The 27,946-nt window shown below is 46.0% G+C and overlaps 1 protein-coding gene across 1 annotated transcript; it reads left to right on the top strand.

Moving 5' to 3' along the window:
- On the top strand, positions 1–27,760 carry LOC142216172 (heparan sulfate glucosamine 3-O-sulfotransferase 2-like). Its single transcript, XM_075283781.1, has 2 exons — positions 1–593; positions 27,078–27,760. Exons 1-2 carry the CDS (start codon positions 76–78, stop codon positions 27,694–27,696), a joined length of 1,137 nt encoding a protein of 378 aa, XP_075139882.1. The 5' UTR covers positions 1–75; the 3' UTR covers positions 27,697–27,760.
- Positions 27,761–27,946: the final 186 nt, after the last annotated feature.

Here is a 27,946-nt window from a genome sequence, read left to right as displayed (position 1 = left end):
TGTGTGCAGCTTTACCGGGACTGTCACACATGCAGGAGCCCGGGGGGCCACAATGTGGCCCCTGTGCATGGAGTCATGGCACCCAGACTGAGCCCTCGCAATGCCCGCAGGTATTTCTTCCTCTGCACCCTGTGCCTGTCCTGCACCCTGCTCTGCTACAACCTCATCCTCCGCGGAGGGCACCCCAACATGCACAGCCAGGGGTACCAGCACCTCAGCTGCCCCCCAGTGGTGGGGGGCAAGAAACTACTGCAGAAGGTCCTGCTGTGCCCCCACTCCGGAGCTGCACTCACCTTCTCCAACACGGACCTGTCCTCTTACACCGACTGGAGTAGCAAGAACCAAACTGAACCCCCTGAAATAGTGGGGACCCCTGCCAAACCCACTGAGCACCAGGTGCCCCCCACTGGAAATAGCACTGCTGCCCTCAGATATGGGCACAAGAGGTTGCCCCAGGCGATCATCGTGGGGGTCAAGAAAGGGGGCACCAGAGCGGTCCTGGAATTTATTAGGGTGCACCCAGAAGTCAGAGCCATGGGCACCGAACCCCACTTCTTTGACAGGAACTATGAGAGGGGGTTAGACTGGTACAGGTAAGTGGACGTTTTGTACATAAAGCCCAGGAATCTGGGGGGGTGATCACTCCCGATCCTCCCAAAAAGTTTTATAGCCATTCCATTTATTATAGTCCGTTTGTGCCCCCGATACGAGGACAGTCGTCTGATCTTGTATGATATTGTCCTGTCTCTTTAAATCTGAGCAATTTATTGCAACAACTAAACTGACAAGTCGTGTAGACACCTAGACAAGGGTTTATTCACACGTACAGGTTTTTTGATGCCAATATCAGGAGAAAGTAGAATGGACGGGCGCTGGGTCTTCTTTTTTCTGAATCCTTTTCTGCTTCGGGCTTCAAAACCTGAACCAAATCCTGATCAAAACCTGCATGTGTGACTATAGCCACTACCTGAATCCAAAATCAGGTGGGAAACAGGAGAAAGGATAGAGATGCGACTTCTCTTTTCTGAATCCTTTTCCAGTTTTGGCATCAAAAACCTGCATGTGTGACTACCCCCTTACCTGCCATCACCTCTATCGTATCCATTTTTAGGATTCTCCTCCGTTAACCCGATACTGTATCAATGTCATCATTTCTTAAAGGAAAAATGACATCAAATTTAATAACAATGTATTCAATTTTTTGCAATCTGAACCAATCAGAGCGCACCGTCTATATGACTATACGTTCCCATAGCAAAACCTGAGACCTTCATCCGTAATATTGACTCTCTAAAAGGAAGCAATTTTTTAAAATTTATTTTCCTACACTGGACTTCCCCTTTAAGTGGTCTCAGTCCGGCACCGATCAAGTTAACCGCGTCTCTCTAAGACATGTATCTGTGGTGTCACATGGGGATATAGTGTTGCCATTTGCGACATTTTAGGAGTCGCCAGATTTCTAATTCCTTCAACTTACATCTCAAGCAGGAGTCATTAGGAATGATTGAGCGCGGTTCCCTAGAAGCAATGCAAGGACTGCACAAATACTGCCAGCAAGGTGACCATGACAGATGGCTTCCAATATTGTATAATATTCACTGGAGAGAGTCCCTGCAGTGGCTTCACCCCAAAAATTCCAGCAGACTGGTGGTGTATCTCGGCACCAAGTCTGGCCAAGGAGCAGCCGGGATCACTTGAGGTCCTCCTTACGGATACGGAGAACCACCCAACGTCTTATATAATGAAATCAGTGTAAAGGGAAAATATTGAGACACTACGCACAGTATGATCCCTGATGGGGGAGGGGGGGGGGCACAAATTTATCCTAAGACTGAAGCGACCATACAGTTAATAATGACCCCCGTCTGCAGCGGCGCATTAACCCTTTCAGTGCCCTGGAGTTACCTCGCAGCGCCTGCCATATCCCTGTTTATCAGTCAGTCATCCGTACACCATTGACTTCATCTTTATGATATGCGTCAGGCACATTATGGTGAGGGGTTTATGGGATTTGGCAATAGTTTCCTAACTCTTAACATAGTGCGGTCTGGATGCGCCGCTGAGAGGACGCGGAAAATAAACACGAAGGCGCCTATACGTAAAGGGGCGAAATAGAATGGAGGAAGAGCGTGGAAAGATATGAAAAAGGGAAAAGTGCAGAGAGAGTTCTGTAGAAAAGTTTCATGGTGTCGGCTAGTCCAGAAAATGACAAGAATATAGTATGGGAATTATTATATTACTGTGATGTACTGTATATAGAGAGAGAGACTTTCACCACAATGTTATATGACCTATGAAGAGGATAGGCAGGATAGATAGATAGATAGATAGATAGATAGATAGATAGATAGATAGATAGATGGAAGAGGAGAAAGAAGACAGGTAGATACTATAGATAGATGTGGAAGAGAGAGAAGAGAGGGTTATTAGGATAGATGGATAGATAGATAGATAGATAGATAGATAGATAGATAGATAGATAGATAGATATACTATAGATGAGTATTTGATATGAAAGAGGAGAGAGATATCAGTTTGATAGATGATAGATAAACATGATAGATAGATAGATAGATGATAGATAGATGATAGATAGATGATAGATAGATAGATAGATAGATAGATAGATAGATAGATAGGAGATAGATAGATAGATAGATAGATAGATAGATAGATAGATAGATAGGAGATAGATAGATAGATAGATAGGAGATAGATAGATAGATAGATAGATAGATAGATAGGTGTGAGAGAGAGAGAAGGGAGATCGATATTATAGAACAGATGAATATGAGAAAGAACAGATACATAGATAGGAATCTTCCTTCTCTCTTTCATAGCTACCTCATATGTTATTTCCCTATCTTTCTCATATAAGATAGATAGATAGATAGATAGATAGGAGATAGATAAATATATGAGAAAGATTTAATTCCCATTGTAACCTTCTCCACACCTGTCTGATATAAGAACAGCAAAAATTTGTTCTGTCTCTTTAAATCTGAGCATTTTATTACAATTAATTACCCAAAAAGTAACTGACAAAAAATAGATGATAGATAGATAGATAGATAGATAGATAGTCAGACAATAGACAGATTGATCGATAGTTGGCGCATTCTGGTTTGGGGGTCTATGACGGGGTGTTTGGTTTTCGGTCTGTATATATGGGGGTGTATATAATGGCTGTGTGGTCCTGGGTCTGTATAGATTGGTCACCTGATGTGAGATTTACATTTACTGGTGTCAGAGCAAAGGAGAAGGAATTTTTCATTCCCATTTTCAGATTTCCCTGATGTATCTCTTCAAACATTGGCAAGTATGGTGAGCTAGAAAGATGGCTAAACAGACGGGTGAGAGGGATAGATAATATAGGGATAGATAATACTGCAATGGTCCCTGAAGATAAGTCCACGTTCTATCATCTCACTGCTTCTCCCAAGGAGGTCTCTACAAAGGAGTCCCCAAGATCACTTATTATTTACATAAGAAATCCGTTCCTACACTGAGATATTGATAATCTGTCATTTAGGATAGGTCATTAATATCAGATTGGCGGGTCCGACACCGCCACAGATCAGCTATTTGCACAGTCTGTAGCATACGAGTGAGTGCGTCATATATTGTGTAGTGTCTGTGTATTTCATCTCAGTCCCATGTATTTGAATGGGACTGATCTGTGTAAAGATCATGTGACTAGTAAACATGATGTCATAACCAGAAGCTAATTCCTGGGGTGCTAGGACCCCTAACCGATCTAATATTCATGGTCTATCCTAACTATAAGTTACAAGTGTTATAGTCCAGGAAACCCCCTTTAAGATTACGTACACATCTGTTTGGGGGGACGGTTGGGTCTTTGTGTGAGTTTTTCAGTTGGGTTCACTTTAACGCGGGTTCTTGGGAATAACAAGCCACTGAGGAATTGTGTAATAATGGGGAGGGGCTTCACTTTAGGTACTAGTAAGATGGTCTCACACCGCCGGAGGTCCCAGCATGTCTATGCATTATACAGACAGCCTATGGATTAGTGTAATGCATCATTTGTCCTGTGGTGGTGCCGCAGGGAGTTTGAACACTTGATGCTAGATTCCTCCACAGATTACAGTGATCTCTGGGGATCTCACAACTGTGATCATCTTATCATTGTGGCATCCCCATAGTGCCCCACACAGTATAATGATCCCCATAGTGCCCCACACAGTATAATGATCCCCATAGTGCCTCACACAGTATAATGATCCCCATAGTGCCCCCACACACTATAATGATCCCCATAGTGCCCCACACAGTATAATGATCCCCATAGTGCCTCACACAGTATAATGATCCCCATAGTGCCCCCACACACTATAATGATCCCCATAGTGCCCCACACAGTATAATGATCCCCATAGTGCCTCACACAGTATAATGATCCCCATAGTGCCCCCACACAGTATAATGATCCCCATAGAGCCCCACACAGTATAATGATCCCTTAGTGCCCCACACAGTATAATGATCCCCATAGTGCCCCATATAGTATAATGATCCCCATAGAGCCCCACACAGTATAATGATCCCCATAGTGCCCCACACAGTATAATGATCCCCATAGTGCCCCACACAGTATAATGATCCCCATAGTGCCCCACACAGTATAATGATATCCATAGTGCCCCACACAGTATAATGATCCCCATAGTGCCCCACACAGTATAATGATTCCCATAGTGCCCCACACAGTATAATGATCCCCATAGTGCCCCACACAGTATAATGATCCCCATAGTGCCCCACACAGTATAATGATCCCCATAGTGCCCCACACAGTATAATGATTCCCATAGTGTCCCACACAGTATAATGATCCCCATAGTGCCCCACACAGTATAATGATCCCCATAGTGCCCCACACAGTATAATGATCCCCATAGTGCCCCACACAGTATAATGATCCCCATAGTGCCCCACACAGTATAATGATCCCCATAGTGCCCCACACAGTAAAATGATCCCCTAGTGCCCCACACAGTATAATGATCCCCCTAGTGCCCCACACAGTATAATGATCCCCCTAGTGCCCCACACAGTATAATGATCCCCATAGTACACCACACAGTATAATGATCCCCATAGTGCCCCACACAGTATAATGATCCCCATAGTGCCCCACACAGTAAAATGATCCCCTAGTGCCCCACACAGTATAATGATCCCCCTAGTGCCCCACACAGTATAATGATCCCCCTAGTGCCCCACACAGTATAATGATCCCCATAGTACACCACACAGTATAATGATCCCCATAGAGCCCCACACAGTATAATGATCCCCTTAGTGCCCCACACAGTATAATGATCCCCCTAGTGCCCCACACAGTATAATGATATCCATAGTGCCCCACACAGTATAATGATCCCCATAGTGCCCCACACAGTATAATGATCCCCTTAGTGCCCCACACAGTATAATGATCCCCATAGTGCCCCACACAGTATAATGATCCCCATAGTGCCCCACACAGTATAATGATCCCCATAGTGCCCCACACAGTATAATGATCCCCATAGTGCCCCACACAGTATAATGATCCCCATAGTGCCCCACACAGTATAATGATCCCCATAGTGCCCCACACAGTATAATGATCCCCATAGTGCCCCATACAGTATAATGATCCCCTAGTGCCCCACACAGTATAATGATCCCCATAGTGCCCCACACAGTAAAATGATCCCCTAGTGCCCCACACAGTATAATGATCCCCCTAGTGCCCCACACAGTATAATGATCCCCCTAGTGCCCCACACAGTATAATGATCCCCATAGTACACCACACAGTATAATGATCCCCATAGTGCCCCACACAGTATAATGATCCCCATAGTGCCCCACACAGTAAAATGATCCCCTAGTGCCCCACACAGTATAATGATCCCCCTAGTGCCCCACACAGTATAATGATCCCCCTAGTGCCCCACACAGTATAATGATCCCCATAGTACACCACACAGTATAATGATCCCCATAGAGCCCCACACAGTATAATGATCCCCTTAGTGCCCCACACAGTATAATGATCCCCCTAGTGCCCCACACAGTATAATGATATCCATAGTGCCCCACACAGTATAATGATCCCCATAGTGCCCCACACAGTATAATGATCCCCTTAGTGCCCCACACAGTATAATGATCCCCATAGTGCCCCACACAGTATAATGATCCCCATAGTGCCCCACACAGTATAATGATCCCCATAGTGCCCCACACAGTATAATGATCCCCATAGTGCCCCACACAGTATAATGATCCCCATAGTGCCCCATACAGTATAATGATCCCCTAGTGCCCCACACAGTATAATGATCCCCATAGTGCCCCACACAGTATAATGATCCCCTAGTGCCCCACACAGTATAATGATCCCCCTAGTGCCCCACACAGTATAATGATCCCCATAGTGCCCCATACAGTATAATGATATCCATAGAGCCCCACACAGTATAATGATCCCCATAGAGCCCCACACAGTATAATGATCCCCATAGTACACCACACAGTATAATGATCCCCATAGTGCCCCACACAGTATAATGATCCCCATAGTGCCCCACACAGTATAATGATCCCCATAGTACACCACACAGTATAATGATCCCCATAGTGCCCCACACAGTATAATGATCCCCATAGTGCCCCACACAGTAAAATGATCCCCTAGTGCCCCACACAGTATAATGATCCCCCTAGTGCCCCACACAGTATAATGATCCCCCTAGTGCCCCACACAGTATAATGATCCCCATAGTACACCACACAGTATAATGATCCCCATAGAGCCCCACACAGTATAATGATCCCCTTAGTGCCCCACACAGTATAATGATCCCCCTAGTGCCCCACACAGTATAATGATATCCATAGTGCCCCACACAGTATAATGATCCCCATAGTGCCCCACACAGTATAATGATCCCCTTAGTGCCCCACACAGTATAATGATCCCCATAGTGCCCCACACAGTATAATGATCCCCATAGTGCCCCACACAGTATAATGATCCCCATAGTGCCCCACACAGTATAATGATCCCCATAGTGCCCCACACAGTATAATGATCCCCATAGTGCCCCACACAGTATAATGATCCCCATAGTGCCCCATACAGTATAATGATCCCCTAGTGCCCCACACAGTATAATGATCCCCATAGTGCCCCACACAGTATAATGATCCCCTAGTGCCCCACACAGTATAATGATCCCCCTAGTGCCCCACACAGTATAATGATCCCCATAGTGCCCCATACAGTATAATGATATCCATAGAGCCCCACACAGTATAATGATCCCCATAGAGCCCCACACAGTATAATGATCCCCATAGTACACCACACAGTATAATGATCCCCATAGAGCCCCACACAGTATAATGATCCCCATAGAGCCCCACACAGTATAATCATCCCCATAGTGCCCCATACAGTATAATGATCCCCATAGTGCCCCACACAGTATAATGATTCCCATAGTGCCCCACACAGTATAATGATCCCTTAGTGCCCCATACAGTATAATGATCCCTTAGTGCCCCATACAGTATAATGATCCTCATAGTGCCCCACACAGTATAATGATCCCCATAGTGCCCCACACAGTATAATGATCCCTTAGTGCCCCATACAGTATAATGATCCTCATAGTGCCCCACACAGTATAATGATCCCCATAGTGCCCCACACAGTATAATGATCCCCATAGTGCCCCACACAGTATAATGATCCCCATAGAGCCCCACACAGTATAATGATTCCCATAGTGCCTCACACAGTATAATGATCCCTTAGTGACTTCATGCAGCATAATGCCCCCATATTGTGCCGCAGAATATAATGTGCCCCACACAGTATAATGTCCCCCAGTGCAGTAACACAACATAATGATGTCATTACATCGCACCTTTCTGCGTCCAAGATGCCGTCAAAAATGGGCAGTGATGATGGAGCAGCGAGCCGATGTCGCCTTGATTCACCAACATATTTAACTCTATCTGCAGCCTGAGGAAACAGATAGAGTTGAAGTCGGGAACCACTGGACAGCACCCGAAATCGGGGACTGTCCCCCTGAATCCAGGACAGTTATCACTATAGCCTACAATATAATATATGGGATTGAGCTTGCATAAGATGAAATTCACAGCAGAAAAAGTTCCCCGAACGTGGACTCCTCCTAATATCTGCATAGAAACCAGGCTTGTGTGTGATCCCTTGTGAGTCGACCGTCTTCGCTGCTTCCCAGTAATGGCTGATATCTTGTACAACAAAGATTCATTCTTCTGGAAAACTTCCCTTCAGCAACAGCATGAGACAGCGGTACAATGTACGAGAGGGACGCAGACTCTGCCGATGGCCATATTTATCATGTAGACGCAGATGCTGGAGAAGATAATTCAAGTGGAAAAGTGGAGTAATCTGTGTTCCAGCTTCGCCTCCATTACTATTCATGATGGAACCGGCGAGAATTCACCTACTTCTGGAGAGAAATCTTAACTTTCCTGTGTCTTGCATTCATTCTTACCGATAATTACCGGGATAATCTATTCTTTAGTGAATGTTGTTAAAGGGATTGTCCAGGATTAGAATAATTGGACTGTTTATGCAAATAAACAGCGCCACTAAAATCGCACAGGTTGTGCCTGGTATTGCGGTGTATACTTTCAATGGGGTCTGTTAGGTCCAGAATGTCTCCCAAACCAAGAATCGTTCCACAAACCAGTGAAGTAATAGAGAACGTTGTCTAGTAGTGGCCCCCCGAGGAGAAATGCAGGGAAGGGGGTTGGTCATCGTTGGGCTCACTGTGGCTGTAGTTGGGTCAACCAACTCTCTAGGCAAGGGGGCCTGCAGTGTGGGACGTAGTCAGAGTCGTATCCAGTGCTTTCCTGAGCCTGATGGTGGTTGGAATGTCCTTGATGGTGAGGACTCGAGACCAGGTGGACTGGAATAACAACTGGTGTAACAACTCAGGTTACTTGCAATAAGTCGGGCAACGTAGTAGCAAATCTCCTGATACATGAAGGCACGGCTCTTAGGAACCACAAGTCTCCCTCTTCTCCAAAAAGTGTGGTCTAATCTCATGAAAACGCCAAAAAGCACCCTCAATGCTCTAGCTATGGGATGCAGATTCCGAAAAGGATGTCCAACCATAGATAGCTATGAAGTCCACCCAAAATATTGGGCAGGGTGTCAGCCCATCTCCTGGCTGTACTATGACGTCTCTCTTGTCAGCCTAACCAGACCCTCCACTTTACTCCTCCCTAGCTGGGGATGAAGAGGACAACCAGGTCCCCTCACCCTAACAAGAATACCCTAAGTAACTATAGCCAGAATGGATGGTCCCAACCAACGCTAACCAACTCGATATGGTCGGTATAGAGTCCACCATAGATCTTTCTAAACGTTTGGCTGCCTGTTGTGATGTCATGACGGTGGGTCTGATTACATCATTAAAAGGTCAGATGATGGGACATTTTTTTAGGGGAAGGGGGCATTTTCACCATATCTACCTGTCCATTAAAGGAGTTAGGAAATAGAGAAAGCGTCTTCATAAAGGGCAACTCATCCCCATGCACTTGAATGTGGCTGATCTGTGATACTATGCACAGCTGATGGAGAGTGCTGCTTTTTCCAAAAAAAAACCCCTCTCCTTTCACCACCTCTACACACTTTACTAGGCGCCCCTCCACTGATTCCGGCGTAGTTGGAATTTTTTCTCTAGCCCCCAGCATTCCTGAGTTATCAGTGCTGTTATTCTCAGCAGCCAATATGCAAATTAGGCTCTCTACTGTCAGTTGGGCGGTCCTTGGTCGACATAGAGAACATATTATGTGCTGTAACTAACAACACTGATTACTCAGGAATGGTGGGGGCTAGAGAAAAAATTCCAACAGTGCAGGAATCACTGGATAAGCAAATATTAGAAGGATACGTGGAGGTGGTGAAGGGTCCTGCCAGCTATCCCAGCGTGAACATCATTTTCTCTGAACACTGCATTGCGTAATTCCTCTGTTATTCCGAATCGACAATTGGGTGTTACCAGTTGCTGTTGTGTCCCTGCACATTCTGACACTGTCCTATCCAAACCAGATTGTGCAGGGACACACCCCATGGAGAAGAAAGTGGTAGCACCCAGTTGTCAATCTATTCATTCATTTCCAGGAGCAATAACAGAGGAAAAGCACAAAGCGGAATCATGAGAACAGAATTGTTATTACATGGGGAATACAAGCATTTACTAAAAGAGTCATCGGAAGAGGCGACAGGTTGTCTTTAAAGTGAATGAGCGTTATCTAACCCCATAGACAACACATACATAGGTCTCAGTTGGATCGATTTCAGTTGTATTTGATGGAGAGACGGTTGCATGTGCGTGGTCATGTGTGGAATAACTCTTTAATGACCGCAATCACAGGCCGATAGGAAGCAGCGCCCATGAGATTTATGTCTAGGAGTCGGATTATTACAGCACACACTTCACAGTCCACTGGATCTGAGCCATTAATAGTCTGACAGTCCCGAGTAATTATGGCACCACATGGAAGTATATCATGTCGGTGCATTGACAGACTGGTCCATGGCGTTCCTGTAGTGGCTGCTTAGGCTTGGCACACAGCGGAGGGATGGATCACTCATTTACTGCTTTGGATTAGTTATTTGCACCAGGACACATGCAAAAATTCACCATCAGTCATTTGCACCCCCATTCACCCAGGTTAAAGGGAGTCTGTCTGTACAACCGAGGATATCAACCAGCCATCTGCAGATAGATAGGTTAGGGCTACCTGAATCAAATGGTGTTTTTCTCTTGTGAATCACTGACTCTGCTGCCGAGATATTACTGTCCTCATTGCTTCAAAGATCTCACTTAACACTGACAGGAACAGTGATATCCCGGCAAAGGAGACACCGATTCACAAGGGAAGAACACTGAGTGAGGTGACAGTAACCTATCTATCTGCATGGCTGGTGTGATATGCTGGGTCTGGTGACAGTAACCTATCTATCTGCAGGGCTGGGGTGATATGCTGGTTCTGGTGACAGTAACCTATCTATCTGCAGGGCTGGGGTGATATGCTGGTTCTGGTGTCAGTAACCTATCTATCTGCAGGACTGGGGTGATATGCTGGGTCTGGTGACAGTAACCTATCTATCTGCAGGGCTGGGGTGATATGCTGGTTCTGGTGACACTAACCTATCTATCTGCAGGACTGGGGTGATATGCTGGGCCGGTGACAGTAACCTATCTATCTGCAGGGCTGGGGTAATATGCTGGTTCTGGTGACAGTAACCTATCTATCTGCAGGGCTGGGGTGATATGCTGGGTCTGGTGACAGTAACCTATCTATCTGCAGGGCTGGGGTGATATGCTGGGTCTGGTGACAGTAACCTATCTATCTGCAGGGCTGGGGTGATATGCTGGTTCTGGTGACACTAACCTATCTATCTGCAGGACTGGGGTGATATGCTGGGTCTGGTGACAGTAACCTATCTATCTGCAGGGCTGGGGTGATATGCTGGGTCTGGTGACAGTAACCTATCTATCTGCAGGGCTGGGGTGATATGCTGGTTCTGGTGACAGTAACCTATCTATCTGCAGGGCTGGGGTGATATGCTGGTTCTGGTGACAGTAACCTATCTATCTGCAGGGCTGGGGTGATATGCTGGTTCTGGTGACAGTAATCTATCTATCTGCAGGGCTGGGGTGATATGCTGGTTCTGGTGACAGTAACCTATCTATCTGCAGGGCTGGGGTGATATGCTGGATCTGGTGACAGTAACCTATCTATCTGCAGGGCTGGGGTGATATGCTGGTTCTGGTGACAGTAACCTATCTATCTGCAGGACTGGGGTGATATGCTGGTTCTGGTGACAGTAACCTATCTATCTGCAGGGCTGGGGTGATATGCTGGTTCTGGTGACAGTAACCTATCTATCTGCAGAGCAGTGTTGATATGCTGATATGTGCAAAAACAACAAAGTGGTGCACCATTGGTCCAAATCGTGTGACAAAGACGTACCACATTTTTGCCCATCTACTCCAGCTTTCCATAAATTCCCCCATTAAATTGCGCTTCCATTTACAAACCAATATGTCATAAATGAATATAAGAAACTTTGTAATATATCTTGTTTCCTCCTCATCTCGTTGTCAATTTGTTTATCCAGTTCACACACAGAGACCTATTGAGAGGGGAGGGGAGAGAAGGAACCTGTAAACCGATTTATTGTCTCATTTTTGCACTGGTAGACTCTATTCTTAAAATATAACAGTGTCAAAAGAGCTCATTGAGACATATTTTTTGCAGATTGTAGCAGCTGCAGTTATTTGCGTGTATTTCCCAGCTGCTTCCTCCCCCTTCCCCTCTCCATAGATTAATATGTAAAAAGTAAATCAGCTTGATAAATAGAGAAGGAAATAGATTTCTTAAATATGTTTTATTACAAAGTTTTTTATATTCATCTGTAATATTGTTAGGGAATTGCTAAGACGACAATTCCCCAGTAGCTGCTGAACCCTGGAGGAAGGGGCACAAGAGACAATGAGCCCTGGTCTGAAGCCCCCCACTATCCCTTCCTGCTTGCCTAGTCCTATCCTATGTAATAGGCGGCAACTTGGAGACGGGCCTTTCCTATATACGTGAAAAACAAAACGCAGACAAGACAAACCACAACCAAGGGAGGTCAGCTAGCCAGGGGTCAGTAACAGTCGAGCAATGCAGTGTCAAAATCGATATCCAAAAGAGTAGTCAATAGGGAAAGCCAGAGGTCAAGAATCAGAATACACGACTAAACAGCAAGAGAAAGCCAGCACGCACAAAGCAATAGCAAGCACCAATGTGAATGTGAGCCAAGCATAAATAGGGAGGAAGAACGCGCCCTGGAGTTAATAGGTGGAGCGGCTGTCAATCACAGGGCAAGACCAGAATTGACCACTTAATGAACAGAGGCAAACAAGGGCAGAAGACGGGTGTGGTAGAAATAAAATCACAGAACTAGAGCCGTGTTCACACAATGCAAGGAACCAAACTGCACACGCCTCCTGCATGTGAGCAGAGGGTGGCGCAGCGACCCGAACAGGCAGAAACGTTAATAAATATTCATATATGAAAAATTATTTTATAGTTTGGGGTTCGCTTTCCCATTTCCTCTACACTTTTTGTGTCAGCGCCCCCTGTAGGACGTCGTAGTCTTGTGACAGAACCTCCATAACCCAATCGTTTGGATCACATCTCAGAGAGGACTTAAAATTCACGTCCCGTCACCTTCTAAGTCCCTTCACCATTCGCTTCTATCATCCTATTCCTGTCGATTAGAAACTCATTTTTGCAGGTCTCCTCTGCCCCTTGTATCGTGTTTGTTTAAACTATTTAATTAATGATGTAATTATAATAATTACCCGAGTAATCCCGAGTCTGAACGGCTCTGCAGGAGACGCCGCGATATCAATTCAGAGTGAGTCCAATGTCTGCAATAATGTCCTTCAGACAAAAACTTCGAATAAAACAAATATATCCATAGTAATGAGTATTTCAGCTCGGGTGTTTTCTAGGAGGGGGGTGGCAGGTTTGTAAATAGTTGGGTCCCCTATTCTATCTATTGGATACAGCATGTATCAGCATCTCCTGCCCTGGAGGACCGGCAATCCTCTGATTATAATGAGAGCTGTGTAATACTTCATTTGTCCTGCAGAGGTGCTGTAGGAAAACTAAACACTTGCTACCAGGTTTGCCAGATGTTTTCTGGGGACCATTTGATTGAGGACACGTTTTCGGCCAATATTCTTAATATATTATGGAATTGTATTAGGTTCTGGGAATAATGTTACTCCCTAAAGAGAGACCACCTTCTCAGGCGTATGGAGTCTTACAAAAAGCTATTTTAGCTTCACTGGAGGGGATTATGGGAAAAATATTATGAATTATGTATTATGAATAATTCCCAAATATAATATTATCAGAATCAATGATGACTGTCACAGGCCCAAAACTGTAGATGTTGGGGATTGACGACCATGCTGTCCATGGATGAAATGACAATAATCCAAACGATCTTATCCAGGGTATTTATACACTAGTCTAGGGCAGCATTTGCAATCTTTTTTTCAGGTGGAGGAAGCACTTTGATGTCTTCAGCATCCCAGCAGAAGCCATGGGTCTATTCATCCACAGAGGATCAGTTACACCTATTCTCATGATCGGTTGGAGTCCCAGTGGTCAGACAGCTATTCCCTATCCTGTGAAGACGGGATAAATGTCTATAGTAGGACAACCGCTTCAGTGGCGTAAATAGGAATGGCGTTGTGTGTCCCCCCCCCCCCCCGACCTCGACCGACGACTTTGACCGACCCCCTCCTACGCATTCCTGCGTGCTCTATTTTCCCCCATAGTGGCCCCTGCACACAGTATTATCCCCCATAGTGGCCCCTGCACACAGTATTATGCCCCATAGTGGCCCCTGCACACAGTAGTATGCCCCATAGTGGCCCCTGCACACAGTAGTATGCCCCATAGTGGCCCCTGCACACAGTAGTATGCCCCATAGTGGCCCCTGCACACAGTATTATGCCCCATAGTGGCCCCTGCACACAGTATTATGTCCCACTGTGGACACCCATAAACAATTATTATACTCTATATATCTTTTCTGACCCCAGAGTATAATAATCGGATTCCCAGGGGGAGAAAACATTTTTATAAAACTCTGTTACTCACCTATCTCTCGTCTCCTACGCTGTCGGCCTCCGAAGTAGTCCATCTTCAATGATGTCAGACGTCACATGACCCGGGACGCAGGCCGGGGACATGAGATGTCACACGACTAGGCCGAAGCCTGCCCGGATCGTGGAGAGGTAAGTAACAGTGTTTTTTATGTTTCTTACCTCTCCCAGGCTGCTGATCATTATACTCGGGGTCTGAAAAGTATTATTCCCCGAAAAGACCCCCTGAGTATAATGATAGCAGCGGTAGCGGCTGTTGCTGGGCCCCTAATGTCCCGGGCCCTGTTGCAGCTGCCTCTGCTGCTACGGCAGTAGTTACGCCACTGAACCGCTTGTTGCGTCATCCAGACAATTTTGGTGGACTGGTTCATTGCCTAATGGGGGGCCTTTGAGCATTTCCCCGACGGCACAAAACAAGGATCACGTTGTTGGATTTCAATATCGATACCGATCCTTTTGTCCCAAGGCACCACCAACATCCAGCTCTCACACAAGTTTCACAGCTAAGACTCGGCCGTGTGAATCCATCCTTACAATGAGGACAATTCGAAGGCTTGTTATGGACATCAGTCCTATCCGGAAACTAGCGATTCTAGTAGATAAATCTGGAGGCAGCCCCCTATACAGTATATAGTGTCACGTGCCTCTATGCTGAAGCTTTCCTCCACATTCTTATTATGCCGCCACGTTTGAAGACTTGCATTCCTTTTTCAACTCCTTTCAAGATAAAAACAATATAGAAAAGTATAGATTTCTCCATAGAACAAGAAGCCATAGTCTTGGCTGCCGCCCAAGCTCGGTTGTAATGAACAGGGAAGGGAGGGCACCCGAGGACTTGGACTCGTATGAGTTATAACATGGCAGGTGAACTCTCCGTCTCCGAGTCATAGCAATTTTTTTCCTATAATGGGGTAGTTCTGAAAGGTTATCCCTTAATTACCACCAGGGGCATCACTGGAGTTCAAAGGGCCCCATAACAATCACAGAACGGGACCCCATAATGGAATACAACAGAACTGTGTTGGTTTAAAAGCTCATTGTCAGCGCTCTAAATAATATACGTATCATAGAAACTGGACACAGGACTACTATAAAAGGACTCTAAACTGCCCCTCCTAATAGTGTGCTACCTACACCCACCAATAGGGGGAGGCATACCGCTCCCACTCACTACAATATTATCTGTATAATTTCATATACAGTTAGCTCCCCCTAGGGGTCATGTGTCTTGTGTATTTATCCAAAATTATATAATTTATCAAGTGGTAGACAGCGCCAGGTGGAGATGAAGCCAGGGAGGAGATCCAAGATGGAAGCTACTCACTACTTCTTGTGTCATGGTGGCTTTGGTGCCAAATTCTATTACAGACCTCAGGGAGAATTGAGTGGGTCACACTTGGTTGATGGTGAAAGTGTCCCCTAAGATACTCCCAGCAATGAATCTCCTAAGTGCTGACAAATTGGAGTTCCTTTGATGGTGGGTGTGAATGAGCCACAGGAGTTATGGTGGCAGTTGAACAAGTGAGACTCACAGCACAGTTTACTAAGATTTTTCCGTCACAAGTAACCTATCTATCTGCAGGGCTGGGGTGATATGCTGGTTCTGGTGACAGTAACCTATCTATCTGCAGGGCTGGGGTGATATGCTGGTTCTGGTGACAGTAACCTATCTATCTGCAGGACTGGGTGATATGCTGGTTCTGGTGACAGTAACCTATCTATCTGCAGGGCTGGGGTGATATGCTGGTTCTGGTGACAGTAACCTATCTATCTGCAGGGCTGGGGTGATATGCTGGTTCTGGTGACAGTAACCTATCTATCTGCAGGGTTGGGGTACTATTCTGGGTTCTGCTCACCGACTCCCTTTAAACCCAACAAGTGCACTTTCTTTTCTCTAGTTGAAGACAGGGGTTGATCAGTAACAAAATTAAAAGTAAAGAAACAGATCCATCCGGCCGGTAATTAATAGACTGTCCTTCGAGCGGATCAATATTTCTGATCAGAGTTATAATGGGAAAATCTATGGCAGCCTGTGATGAGATTCTGGCAGCAGCGAGGATTTCTCTGACTCCCACCATTGGCTTTGATTTATCTCCTGGATGTGGCAGGTAGGTGCTCGGCAGGCCTAGGAGCTATACGGAATGGGTCAGCAGGGAGCTGCATCAGCCAAGATCCCGCTACTTGAAAGCTACTCGTAGCGGGGGAATACGCTGACTTAGGCCACTGAAGAGCAGCATATTAGCATAGCCATGGGAGAGTACACTGCCAGCACTGGAGCTGATTTGTGCTGTCCTAAGGCTTCCTGACTAATGTGCTAGTGATTAATATCTGCGCAGCGCTCAGGATACTCCTGCCAAATGCTCCTTCCAGGACTCTGGCGCCATCAGTAGGTGACACACTTGTACCGACGGCCATAGTGCTTAACGACCTGGAACAAATTAAGTGTCTCATAATGGAGATTATAAATGCAGGGGGAAATGGGAATAGTTTTTCTTATTAGCAAGGAGTAAAACTTTGCAAATTCACTTTGCTGGTGTTTGGGTAGATCCAGAAGCGTTCTTACTTGTAATGTCATTTCATTTTTTTGGGTAGTTCTAATAATAGGAAGGGGCTTCATGACTTGGGTACAGATGTAGCAAACTTTAACTTGACATAGACTTTGTTAAAGGGATTTCACACACATTTCTATGTAATTGGGGAACAAGTGTCTGGTAGTTGGGACCATGAGAAGTGAGGCGTCTGTGCAGGGATTCCAGGGCCCCTTATACAGGAGATCTTGGGTTTGAGACCCCGGACAGACCTTGTGAAAGCAGTAACATTAGACAGCAACTCCATTGATCTGTGACAGTGCCCCTGATGGTGGTACCTCCAATACTGTCCTGTTTCTGTTCACCCCTCTCTGAATAGAGTTGCACAGACAATCTACTGCTTCATTTAGGACTATGGGACTGTCAAAGGAAAGCCAAGTACAGAACTCGATGCACCTGCACAACCATCACTCCCTTCCAATAGGAATAGGCAGGACCCGTTTTCTTCTGGATCAGTAAGGATCCCTATTCTATATAAGTGATGGCACATTGGTAAGGAATGCGATCACTTGCTGATTGATCGGGATCTGACTGCTGGACCCCCTTGTTCCTCAGATTTAAGGGGCTACAGTACCAGTTGAGTTGTTCCTCCATTGCTGATTTCCACTACATGGCGTATTCCTGGCCACCGGAAATACAGCACAGCCCCGCTCACACAGCGCACCTTGACCATCACACGTTGGCAAATGCCTAAAGGACCTGACTTTATCCTCCAGGTCTGTACTGTGCCCACAAGTCAGTCCTTTACATAGTGTTGAGTTATGGCATTAACCAGTAATACAGGGGTCTAGGTGGGGGGTTAAATTGGGTCATGAGCTCTAGGCACAGCTAGGAAACCTATTGCTGCCCAGCCTGAGCTACATGAATCTGGTAGGACCCCCTTCTGATAGGGATTGAAGCTACGAATGGGGAACCCTTAGGTTTGTGGCTTAATGGAGCCCTATGGGTAAAGTAACATTGATGCTACCAGAAGGGAATATGCAAGATCTCATTATAATGGAGTCAGCCAGGAGCCATAGACTAGACCCTTGTCCTGTAGGGTCTCCACTTGGCTATGATCCCAGATCTGAAGGGTTTGCAGGTTCTTATGAATTTCTGCCTCTCCTAACCTAAATTTATAGCACAGAGACAAGCCTGATATATTCACATTGTTGGATGCTTTGGGCTACAGATGAGTTTACTTCGTTCCACTTATTCCATCGTCCTTAAGACATCGTACTGATCTACCTAACGCTTTTACAAACATTGCTGCTCTTTGCAGGCGAGACCGCACAAGCAGGCGCGATAACCTTTGCCGCCTCTTGCCGATGTGTGCATGCATGTTATGTCTGCGAGCTGCTTCTGTAATCCTGCACGCTTGTTGTGCCAGCCAAAGCTTTGTCCGGGAGGATGGTTGTAAGCATCGGCTGACGGGCCTTATTGAAGATGTAATCTGCAAATTTCAAGGTCTCCGTGGCACGTCACTCACGTATCCTAGATATGATGTAGCTCCTAAATAATTAAATAAAAGCCCGAGCGGTCCACAAGGGACTTCACTTTCCTTCGAAGATGATTCATTCCTCGGCGTTTTCTTATAGGTCTGTCAGGGAATCTAAAGGATAATGACGTTGTTTCTTCGGCAGGCGGTTTGTTAAAGGAATTTTCCAGTTATGTAAAGATTATCTTCTCGTACACATGAATTGTGCGGGGTCTGAGTAGTAATATTCTCTCATGACAGTCCATTTGCTGTTCTTATGGCTTTATATAGAAGTTTTAGTGACTCTCAAAGTCCCCAACACCATCAGATTGGAGTCTTGTATGCTGGTTCTGGTGACAGTAACCTATCTATCTGCTGGGCTGGGGTGATATACTGGTTCTGGTGACAGTAACCTATCTATCTGCAGGGCTGGGGTGATATGCTGGTCCTGTTGACAGTAACCTATATATCTGCGGGACTGGGGTGATATGCTGGTTCTGGTGACAGTAACCTATCTATCTGCGGTGATATGCTGGTTCTGGTGACAGTAACCTATCTATCTGTAGGGCTGGGGTGATATGCTGGTTCTGGTGACAGTAACCTATCTATCTGCAGGGCTGGGGTGATATGCTGGTTCTGGTGACAGTAACCTATCTATCTGCAGGGCTGGGGTGATATGCTGGTTCTGGTGACAGTAACCTATCTATCTGCAGGGCTGGGGTGATATACTGGTTCTGGTGACAGTAATCTATCTATCTGCAGGGCTGGGGTGATATGCTGGTTCTGGTGACAGTAACCTATCTATCTGCAGGGCTGGGGTGATATGCTGGTTCTGGTGACAGTAACCTATCTATCTGCAGGGCTGGGGTGATATGCTGGTTCTGGTGACAGTAACCTATCTATCTGCAGGGCTGGGGGGATATGCTGGGTCTGGCGACAGTAACCTATCTATCTGCAGTGCTGGGGTGATATGCTGGTTCTGGTGACAGTAACCTATCTATCTGCAGGGCTGGGGTGATATGCTGGTTCTGGTGACAGTAGTCTATCTATCTGCAGGGCTGGGGTGATATGCTGGTTCTGGTGACAGTAACCTATCTATCTGCAGTGCTGGGGTGATATGCTGGTTCTGGTGACAGTAACCTATCTATCTGCAGGGCTGGGGGGATATGCTGGGTCTGGCGACAGTAACCTATCTATCTGCAGGGCTGGGGTGATATGCTGGTTCTGGTGACCGTAGTCTATCTATCTGCAGGGCTGGGGTGATATGCTGGTTCTGGTGACAGTAACCTATCTATCTGCAGGGCTGAGGTGATATGCTGGTTCTGGTGACAGTAACCTATCTATCTGCAGGGCTGGGGTGATATGCTGGTTCTGGTGACCGTAGTCTATCTATCTGCAGGGCTGGGGTGATATGCTGGTTCTGGTGACAGTAACCTATCTATCTGCAGGGCTGAGGTGATATGCTGGTTCTGGTGACAGTAACCTATCTATCTGCAGGGCTGGGGTGATCTGTTCCCAAACCAAGACACCTGCATAGGTGAGAAGACAAGTTATTGCAGACTATATTACTTGACCACCCAGGACAATATACCACCAGTGGAGATACTTCTGTTCTTTACCAACCTCAGGAATGGACATCTTACCCAGCAGACTGTTGGTGTGTCCTTGTGCTAGGAGAAGCTCTGATGCTGTTCAGTTGGGAACAGATGCTGAGAGTCTTAGCAAAAGAGACCTTGGTAGACGATGCTCGGGAGAGTCTTAACCCATTTATGCCGGAGGTTGAGTTGTATGCTATGAGGCTGCCGTTCCAATAATGGAACTGTAGGCACAAACCGGTCAATACGAATGACCCGGGAAGAGGACTCTCATGAGTCTTTTGGTCTTTGTAGAGGATCAGTCTTGTGATACACAACAGATACTAATGGCAGATCCAGTCCATCTTGGTGGGATCTACCAGGAAGCTACCAACGACATTCCACCCTAGAAATTAGATTATCTACAGATTCCAAGATACAGCGAAATCTCATGGAGATGGCCACCAGTGGTGGTAGTGATGGCCGTCTTCTCCGAGAAGATAGTCAGTATACATAATATAATCTGTTGGAATAATTACTGGAATGTATAGGTAGGTGTCACCTCCGAGAGAGATTATAACGTTATTTACCAGTTACATCTCCTGTCTGTGGCCACGGTAAGGAATTAGTAAGGTCCAAGTAACGTCCAAGTCCTTGCTTTATATTCCTCATTCCTTTTCTCTTTCTCAATCCTCTCTTATATGAAGAGAGTTAATATCCGGCTGCGTTGAGTTGATTGGATGAAGCCAATGTATACGTGTGGCCTGTTAGCATCGGGGACGGTCCCTTGGGTCATCCAGTCGTTGCCTCATTTACAGTAACAATGTGGTTTGTACTATTATAAGACCCATCGCTGAGGCTCCTCTATTCCCCAAGGCTCCTCCATACCGTGTTATGTAAGAGCCTTATCAGATGTATATACAGAAACATACGGATCTTCCAAGGAATGAGACGAGCTTGAAGCAGATGCAATAATATTGTGCAATGTTTTTGGCGTTTCTTCCTCCAGCTTCTTTAAAGGAGTTGTCAAGAATTTGGAGAAACCTCAGGAGATGGGCGTAAAGGAAAAACAGACATTCCCCGTTAACCCCAGCACTCCATTGTCCCCTTTCCTTTACATGCCAGGACCATTAAAGGCGTCCACATATATGAGGCCACTGATTGGTCAGGATAGGCCATTGTTTTTGTTCCTGAGAAATAACCCTATATCAGATCATGTGTCCCCCCCCCCCCTCCCCTTCCCCATGCTGTATCTGGAAATTACAGTCCTCTCTGAGCTGGGATAAACTGCTCACAGGAAGTAGAGGAGAATCTGCTCCCTGACTCTCTTAGAAACAGCCACAGGATCATGCAGGACATATATAGAGAAGTACCAACCTGTACAGATGTGAGGATGTAAGAGTTGTGATAAGATGTTTAAGTTTAATGTTGGGTTTTCTCTCTCTCTCTCTCTCTCTTTCCTGCTTTCACTTTTCCTTTCTTTCCTCTCCATAAACTTCTATAGAGATGTGTCATCTGAGTCATGTGACCTGCAGTCCATCCTGAGATCGTGCAGTGATTTTCACAGTGAAAGTCATTTTAGCAGAGGAGGGGGAGCAGGGAAACAGACAGAGGCATTTCTCTCTTATAATATAGGTTACAAAATTTCTTACAATCACCTGTACTCTTCATTTATGTTATGTTTGATAGGCAAAAACTGCAATTCCAGACGCAGCCTGAGTCCAAGAGTGTCACTGTTTCTGAAAAAAAGCAGATCCAATTTCTAATACTGAACAACTCCTTTAGGTCAGAGAGGACAACTAGCACACACGTTATTTGGATATATCTATTTTTTATGTTATGTTGAGACAGTTTTCCTTTCTTCTGTAGGAGAGATTTTGCATATTTTACCCAGAAAGCATTGCCTAAAATCTGCTTACTCTCCATTCATATGCAAAGGCAGAACATAAATTCTGCTTGTTGTTACTTGGAATACATCTGTGGTTTATCTACATTGTCGCACACAGTTAACTGACCTAACAGCTTAGCTCCAAGTATATAACACTCATCTCAGCTCCCACAATGCACTGCGCTCCTCTAACAGAAAACATGTAGCATGTAAACAGAGAAGAAAACCTCATGAAATTCCCAGGATACAAATTATCTGTTGTCAATAAAGGGAGTCTGTCAGCAGAACCAGCGTATCACCCCAGTCCTGCAGATAGATAGGTTACTGTCACCAGAACCAGCATATCACCCCAGCCCTGCATATAGATAGGTTACTGTCACCAGAACCAGCATATCACCCCAGTCCTGCAGATAGATAGGTTACTGTCACCAGAACCAGCATATCACCCCAGCCCTGCAGATAGATAGGTTAGTGTCACCAGACCCAGCATATCACCCCAGCCCTGCAGATAGGTTAGTGTCACCAGAACCTGTATATCACTCCAGCCCTGCAGATAGATAGGTTACTGTCACTAGAACCAGCATATCACCCCAGCCCTGCAGATAGATAGGTTACTGTCACCAGTACCAGCATATCACCCCAGCCCTGCAGATAGATAGGTTACTGTCACCAGAACCAGTATATAACCCCCGCCCTGCAGATAGATAGGTTACTGTCACCAGACCCAGCATATCACCCCAGCCCTGCAGATAGATAGGTTACTGTCACCAGACCCAGCATATCACCCCAGCCCTGCAGATAGGTTACTGTCACCAGAACCAGTATATCACCCCAGCCCTGCAGATAGATAGGTTACTGTCACCAGAACCAGTATATCACCCCAGCCCTGCAGATAGATAGGTTACTGTCACCAGAACCAGCATATCACCCCAGCCCTGCAGATAGATAGGTTACTATCACCAGACCCAGCATATCACCCCAGCCCTGCAGATAGATAGGTTACTGTCACCAGAACCAGCATATCACCCCAGCCCTGCAGATAGATAGGTTACTATCACCAGACCCAGCATATCACCCCAGCCCTGCAGATAGATAGGTTACTGTCACCAGAACCAGCATATCACCCCAGCCCTGCAGATAGATAGGTTACTGTCACCAGACCCAGCATATCACCCCAGTCCTGCAGATAGATAGGTTACTGTCACCAGGACCAGCATATCACCCCAGCCCTGCAGATAGATAGGTTACTGTCACCAGAACCAGCATATCACCCCAGCCCTGCAGATAGATAGGTTACTGTCACCAGAACCAGCATATCACCCCAGCCCTGCAGATAGATAGGTTACTGTCACCAGAACCAGCATATCACCCCAGCCCTGCAGATAGATAGGTTAGTGTCACCAGAACCAGCATATCACCCCAGCCCTGCAGACAGATAGGTTACTGTCACCAGAACCAGCATATCACCCCAGCCCTGCAGATAGATAGGTTACTGTCACCAGAACCAGCATATCACCCCAGCCCTGCAGATAGATAGGTTACTGTCACCAGACCCAGCATATCACCCCAGCCCTGCAGATAGATAGGTTACTGTCACCAGACCCAGCATATCACCCCAGCCCTGCAGATAGATAGGTTACTGTCACCAGAACCAGCATATCACCCCAGCCCTGCAGATAGATAGGTTACTGTCACCAGAACCAGCATATCACCCCAGCCCAGCAGATAGATAGGTTAAGGTCTTGTGAATCACTGCCTCCATTGCCAAGAAATTGCCGTATTTGTCAATATACAAATCAGCTCATTGGAGCAACAAGGTATTTGCTCCTTAGCTGTTTGAAGCAATGACAGTGCCCTTATTGCTCCAAAGAGTTTATTTACATATTGACAAAATAGCAGTATCTCTACGACAGAGGCAGCAATTCACAAGGGAAGACACCATTTGATTCAGGTGACCATAACCTCTCTACCTTGCAGGTTCATATGCATAGACTCTCTTTAAATATATATTTAATGTCAAAACATATCTAATGTGAACTACACATAATTCATCTTTTACATTGGGAACTCAGTTTATGCTGGAATCTCCTGCTGTGCTAGAGAGAGATAGAGCTGCCTTAGTTAATGTTTAGAAACAAACTTACATATCTGCTGTTGAAAATGTACAGTTAAGTTATAAGGGAACCTATGATTTTGCAAGGGGCTGAACAGAGACTGCGAGAGTGCCGGGAGCATCACCTCTCACTACTGAAAGCATTACCATTGGGCCTGATGGGATGGAACTTGCACCCACATTCTAACTGTAGTGTTAATTGGGCATGGTCTCATTGTTTTATTAAAGAAGCACTCCCTTTTATTTAATTTTTTGTTTTGTTTTAGTGCACATAAGCATGAAAAAAAAACATTACTCCCTTCTATATACAGGTTCCCCACGGGTGATGTCCCATTTGTGCAAGGGGACCATTGCAGCCAATCACAGGCCTGAACAGTGACCTCATCACAAATCTCATGTCATAACAGTCATGTCCTATTTGTGAAGGCCTCACTACTGGGGCCTGTGATTGGCTGCAATGGTCCTCTAGCAGCAGTGGGACGTCGCTAATGACTTGATCCGGGGGAACAGTATACAGAAGACCCGAACTCTAGGACTTAGAACAGTTGCAAGATCTATAGGAAACATCCTGCACGGAAATTTTTTCTATTCCATTGACTTGAATCACTTGAGTTTTATTGCAGTCCAGTGAATATACAGGAGAGGGCCGGTAATCCACAGGGAAGGAGTCAGGGTCTCACCGGCTTATATAGCCGACCCCCTAATTGGAGCCTGAAGAAGGGTCGGCTGTAACCCTGTTTTTAGTGGCGCTCAAGCAGAGAAAGCAGATCTGGCCCTATCTGATGGCTGCACACGAGCGGCCGCAGTAATTTCCAGGCTCCTCTCACTGCACAGTGCGGATGCGCCATACACGGATAAATCTTCATCCCGACAAGCTTTTGATTAGGAAATAATTGCAGCAGCTGTAGCTTATTATGAGGGGTTTTAATGAATGGAGCTTTGCTTTATCTAGGTTGGAATTTCACCTCAGATTAATTACTTTCAGACAAATTAACTGCACATAAATGCCTGTCTAAGTAAGGCAGAGACGGGGCGAGGAGATGGCAGCCCGCGCACATCCACCGTGGATACTCTGTCGGTTTTAATGATTTCTAGCTCCGGCGGGTGCTAAGAGGGCTTCATGTGTTTAGATTCTGCAGACTGGCGGGGTTTGATTAATTAGGCCTAGGCCGAGTCACGGGTGCGAGCAGCTGTCACCGCCGCCAACAATAGCGCCGGCCGGTCCTAAGGTTGAGTAGCGCAAGGATCTGGACCCTTTAACATCACCTGCGGAGCTTTGGATGAAGTTTCCGATGAACCCTTTAAGGGCTGTGGAATCGGTAGACCAAACCACCGACTCCGCCATTTTTGCAAAGCTCGATTCGGACCGAGCCCTGGCCATTCAGAAGCCGTAAAGATCCTCAAATTCATTAGATATCTAGTGATTCAAATCCTATGAAAGTAAATCTGTAGCAAACTGTACATCAAATTAATTAGACATTATTTATTGCACATTTATTGAACATGCAATATACTACATACATGTGAGCACGCAGCCAATGGTGAATGCAATGTGTAGCTATCATGAGCAGCGATGGAGACTGGTCATGTGATTGGAAAAACCAAAACTGAGACCAAACTGTCGGAGCCACGTTGGCCGTGATGTTGACACTATAAGGACACAAGCATATCCGTACTAAGGTGTATTTGTGTACTGAGTTCTAACTATGAGGTCACAGCTGTATCCGGACCTGGAAGCTAAGGGGCCCCCATACGTCATCCTCACTGCTCTAGGGCTGGTTAAACATCTTTGATCTTCTTTCTGTGAATTGTAAATGTATTACCTCTGTCCTCTGGTGCACTGGAGTGAGAAGATTTATGATACACAGCCTGCCACTGTCAGAGAGGAGAAATGTATCCCTTTCATGGCAAAAATATCAGTGGATTTGCAGCATACAGTCAAGGAGGGACTCCGGGGGAAGGGGGGGTGCATGAAAGTGGGCATGTTTGCTATATGGGGGGCACCAACAGGGGATGGGAAGTTTGTGTGTACAGACATGTTGTGAACAAGTGTTCATGGTGGTCTGGGCTAGATCGAGAAGAAAAGGGAATGTAAATGTTGCAAAAATATGCGGATGGGACACGGAGACTTTGTATAGGAAGCCCAAGCTAAGATTTTGCATCAGGGCCCATGAGCGTTTAGTTACACTGGTGATTGTAATAGTGGTGTGTGTGTCTCCTCTAGATTCTCAAGAATGAGTTTAAGGCCCCATTCACACGGGGCGCGGAATGGTGTGTTTTGGTCCCGATTCTTACATGGGAAGCCACTTCAGTTTAGGGCCAAAATGCACCTGCCACGACTATTGCGGCTTCTGACAGTCGCGGCTTCCCGCTCCGGAGTAGGCCCAAATGAATGGGCCTAGACTGGAGAGTGCTGCTGCGAGGCAGACGCCGGGGATGAATCAGCTGCAGAATCCGCCTAAAGGAAGGGCAGCTCGCTTCCTTCTCGCAACATGCCGCTCACAGAAAAAAGTAAGCTAGCGGTCTACATAGACCTCTATTGTGAGGGGGCGGATTATGACGCAGATTCAGCGCCAAAATACGCCCCCTCTTGCCCCGTGTGAACGAGCCTTTATTGTTGTTCTACAAAGGTTCTAATCTGAGAAAGACCATTTGTCAAGATTTTATAAAAATTTCAATTTTCTTCTCTTCAAATACAGAAACCTGATGCCTCGATCCGTGGACCGCCAAATTACAGTAGAGAAGACCCCCAGCTACTTTGTGACACGGGAAGCCCCTCGTCGGATCTCACACATGTCCCCTAGAGTCAAACTCATTGTGGTAGTCCGGAATCCAGTGACGCGGGCCATCTCTGACTATACTCAGACTCTCTCCAAGAAACCGGACATCCCCAGCTTCAGCGAACTGGCCTTCCGTAATAGGACAAGTGGGGAGGTGGACACTTCCTGGAACGCCATCCGGATCGGACTGTATGCTTTACATCTGCAACCCTGGCTTAGCCATTTCCCAATATCCCAAATGCACTTTGTAAGCGGAGAAAGGCTGATCACTGATCCAGCCGGGGAGATGGCGAGAGTACAGGACTTCCTTGGCCTCAAACGTCTGGTGACGGAGAAACATTTCTACTTCAACAAGACTAAGGGGTTTCCTTGCCTCAAAAAACCTGGTGGTGGAGGGGCGCCACGTTGTTTGGGTAAATCTAAGGGTCGGGCTCATGTACAGATCAACACAGAGGATATAGAACAGTTACGGGAATTCTATAGGCCTCATAACATAAAGTTTTACGAGACCGTTGGGCAGGACTTTCACTGGGAATAGGGGACCAACGAAAACCCAGGGGACAAAGTCTGTCAAGAAGGAGAAAGACACAGGGTAACGACAAAAAATAAGTGGGCAAACCAAGAGACTTGAGTCTTATGAGATACTTGGAATTTTTTGAAAGAAGGGTGGATCAAGATAAGAGGAACGAATGGTAGGAGGTCTTCACAGAAAGGCTAAAAATCTTCACATCCCAAAAATCTTAAACCACCATGGACGGACTAATCCCACATGTCAACGAGACATGAAG

The sequence above is a fragment of the Leptodactylus fuscus genome, chromosome 8, assembly GCF_031893055.1.
Source record: "Leptodactylus fuscus isolate aLepFus1 chromosome 8, aLepFus1.hap2, whole genome shotgun sequence".
NCBI lineage: Eukaryota > Metazoa > Chordata > Amphibia > Anura > Leptodactylidae > Leptodactylus > Leptodactylus fuscus.
Note: the sequence above shows the minus strand (reverse complement) of the source record. Positions and strands in the feature narration are given on the sequence as shown.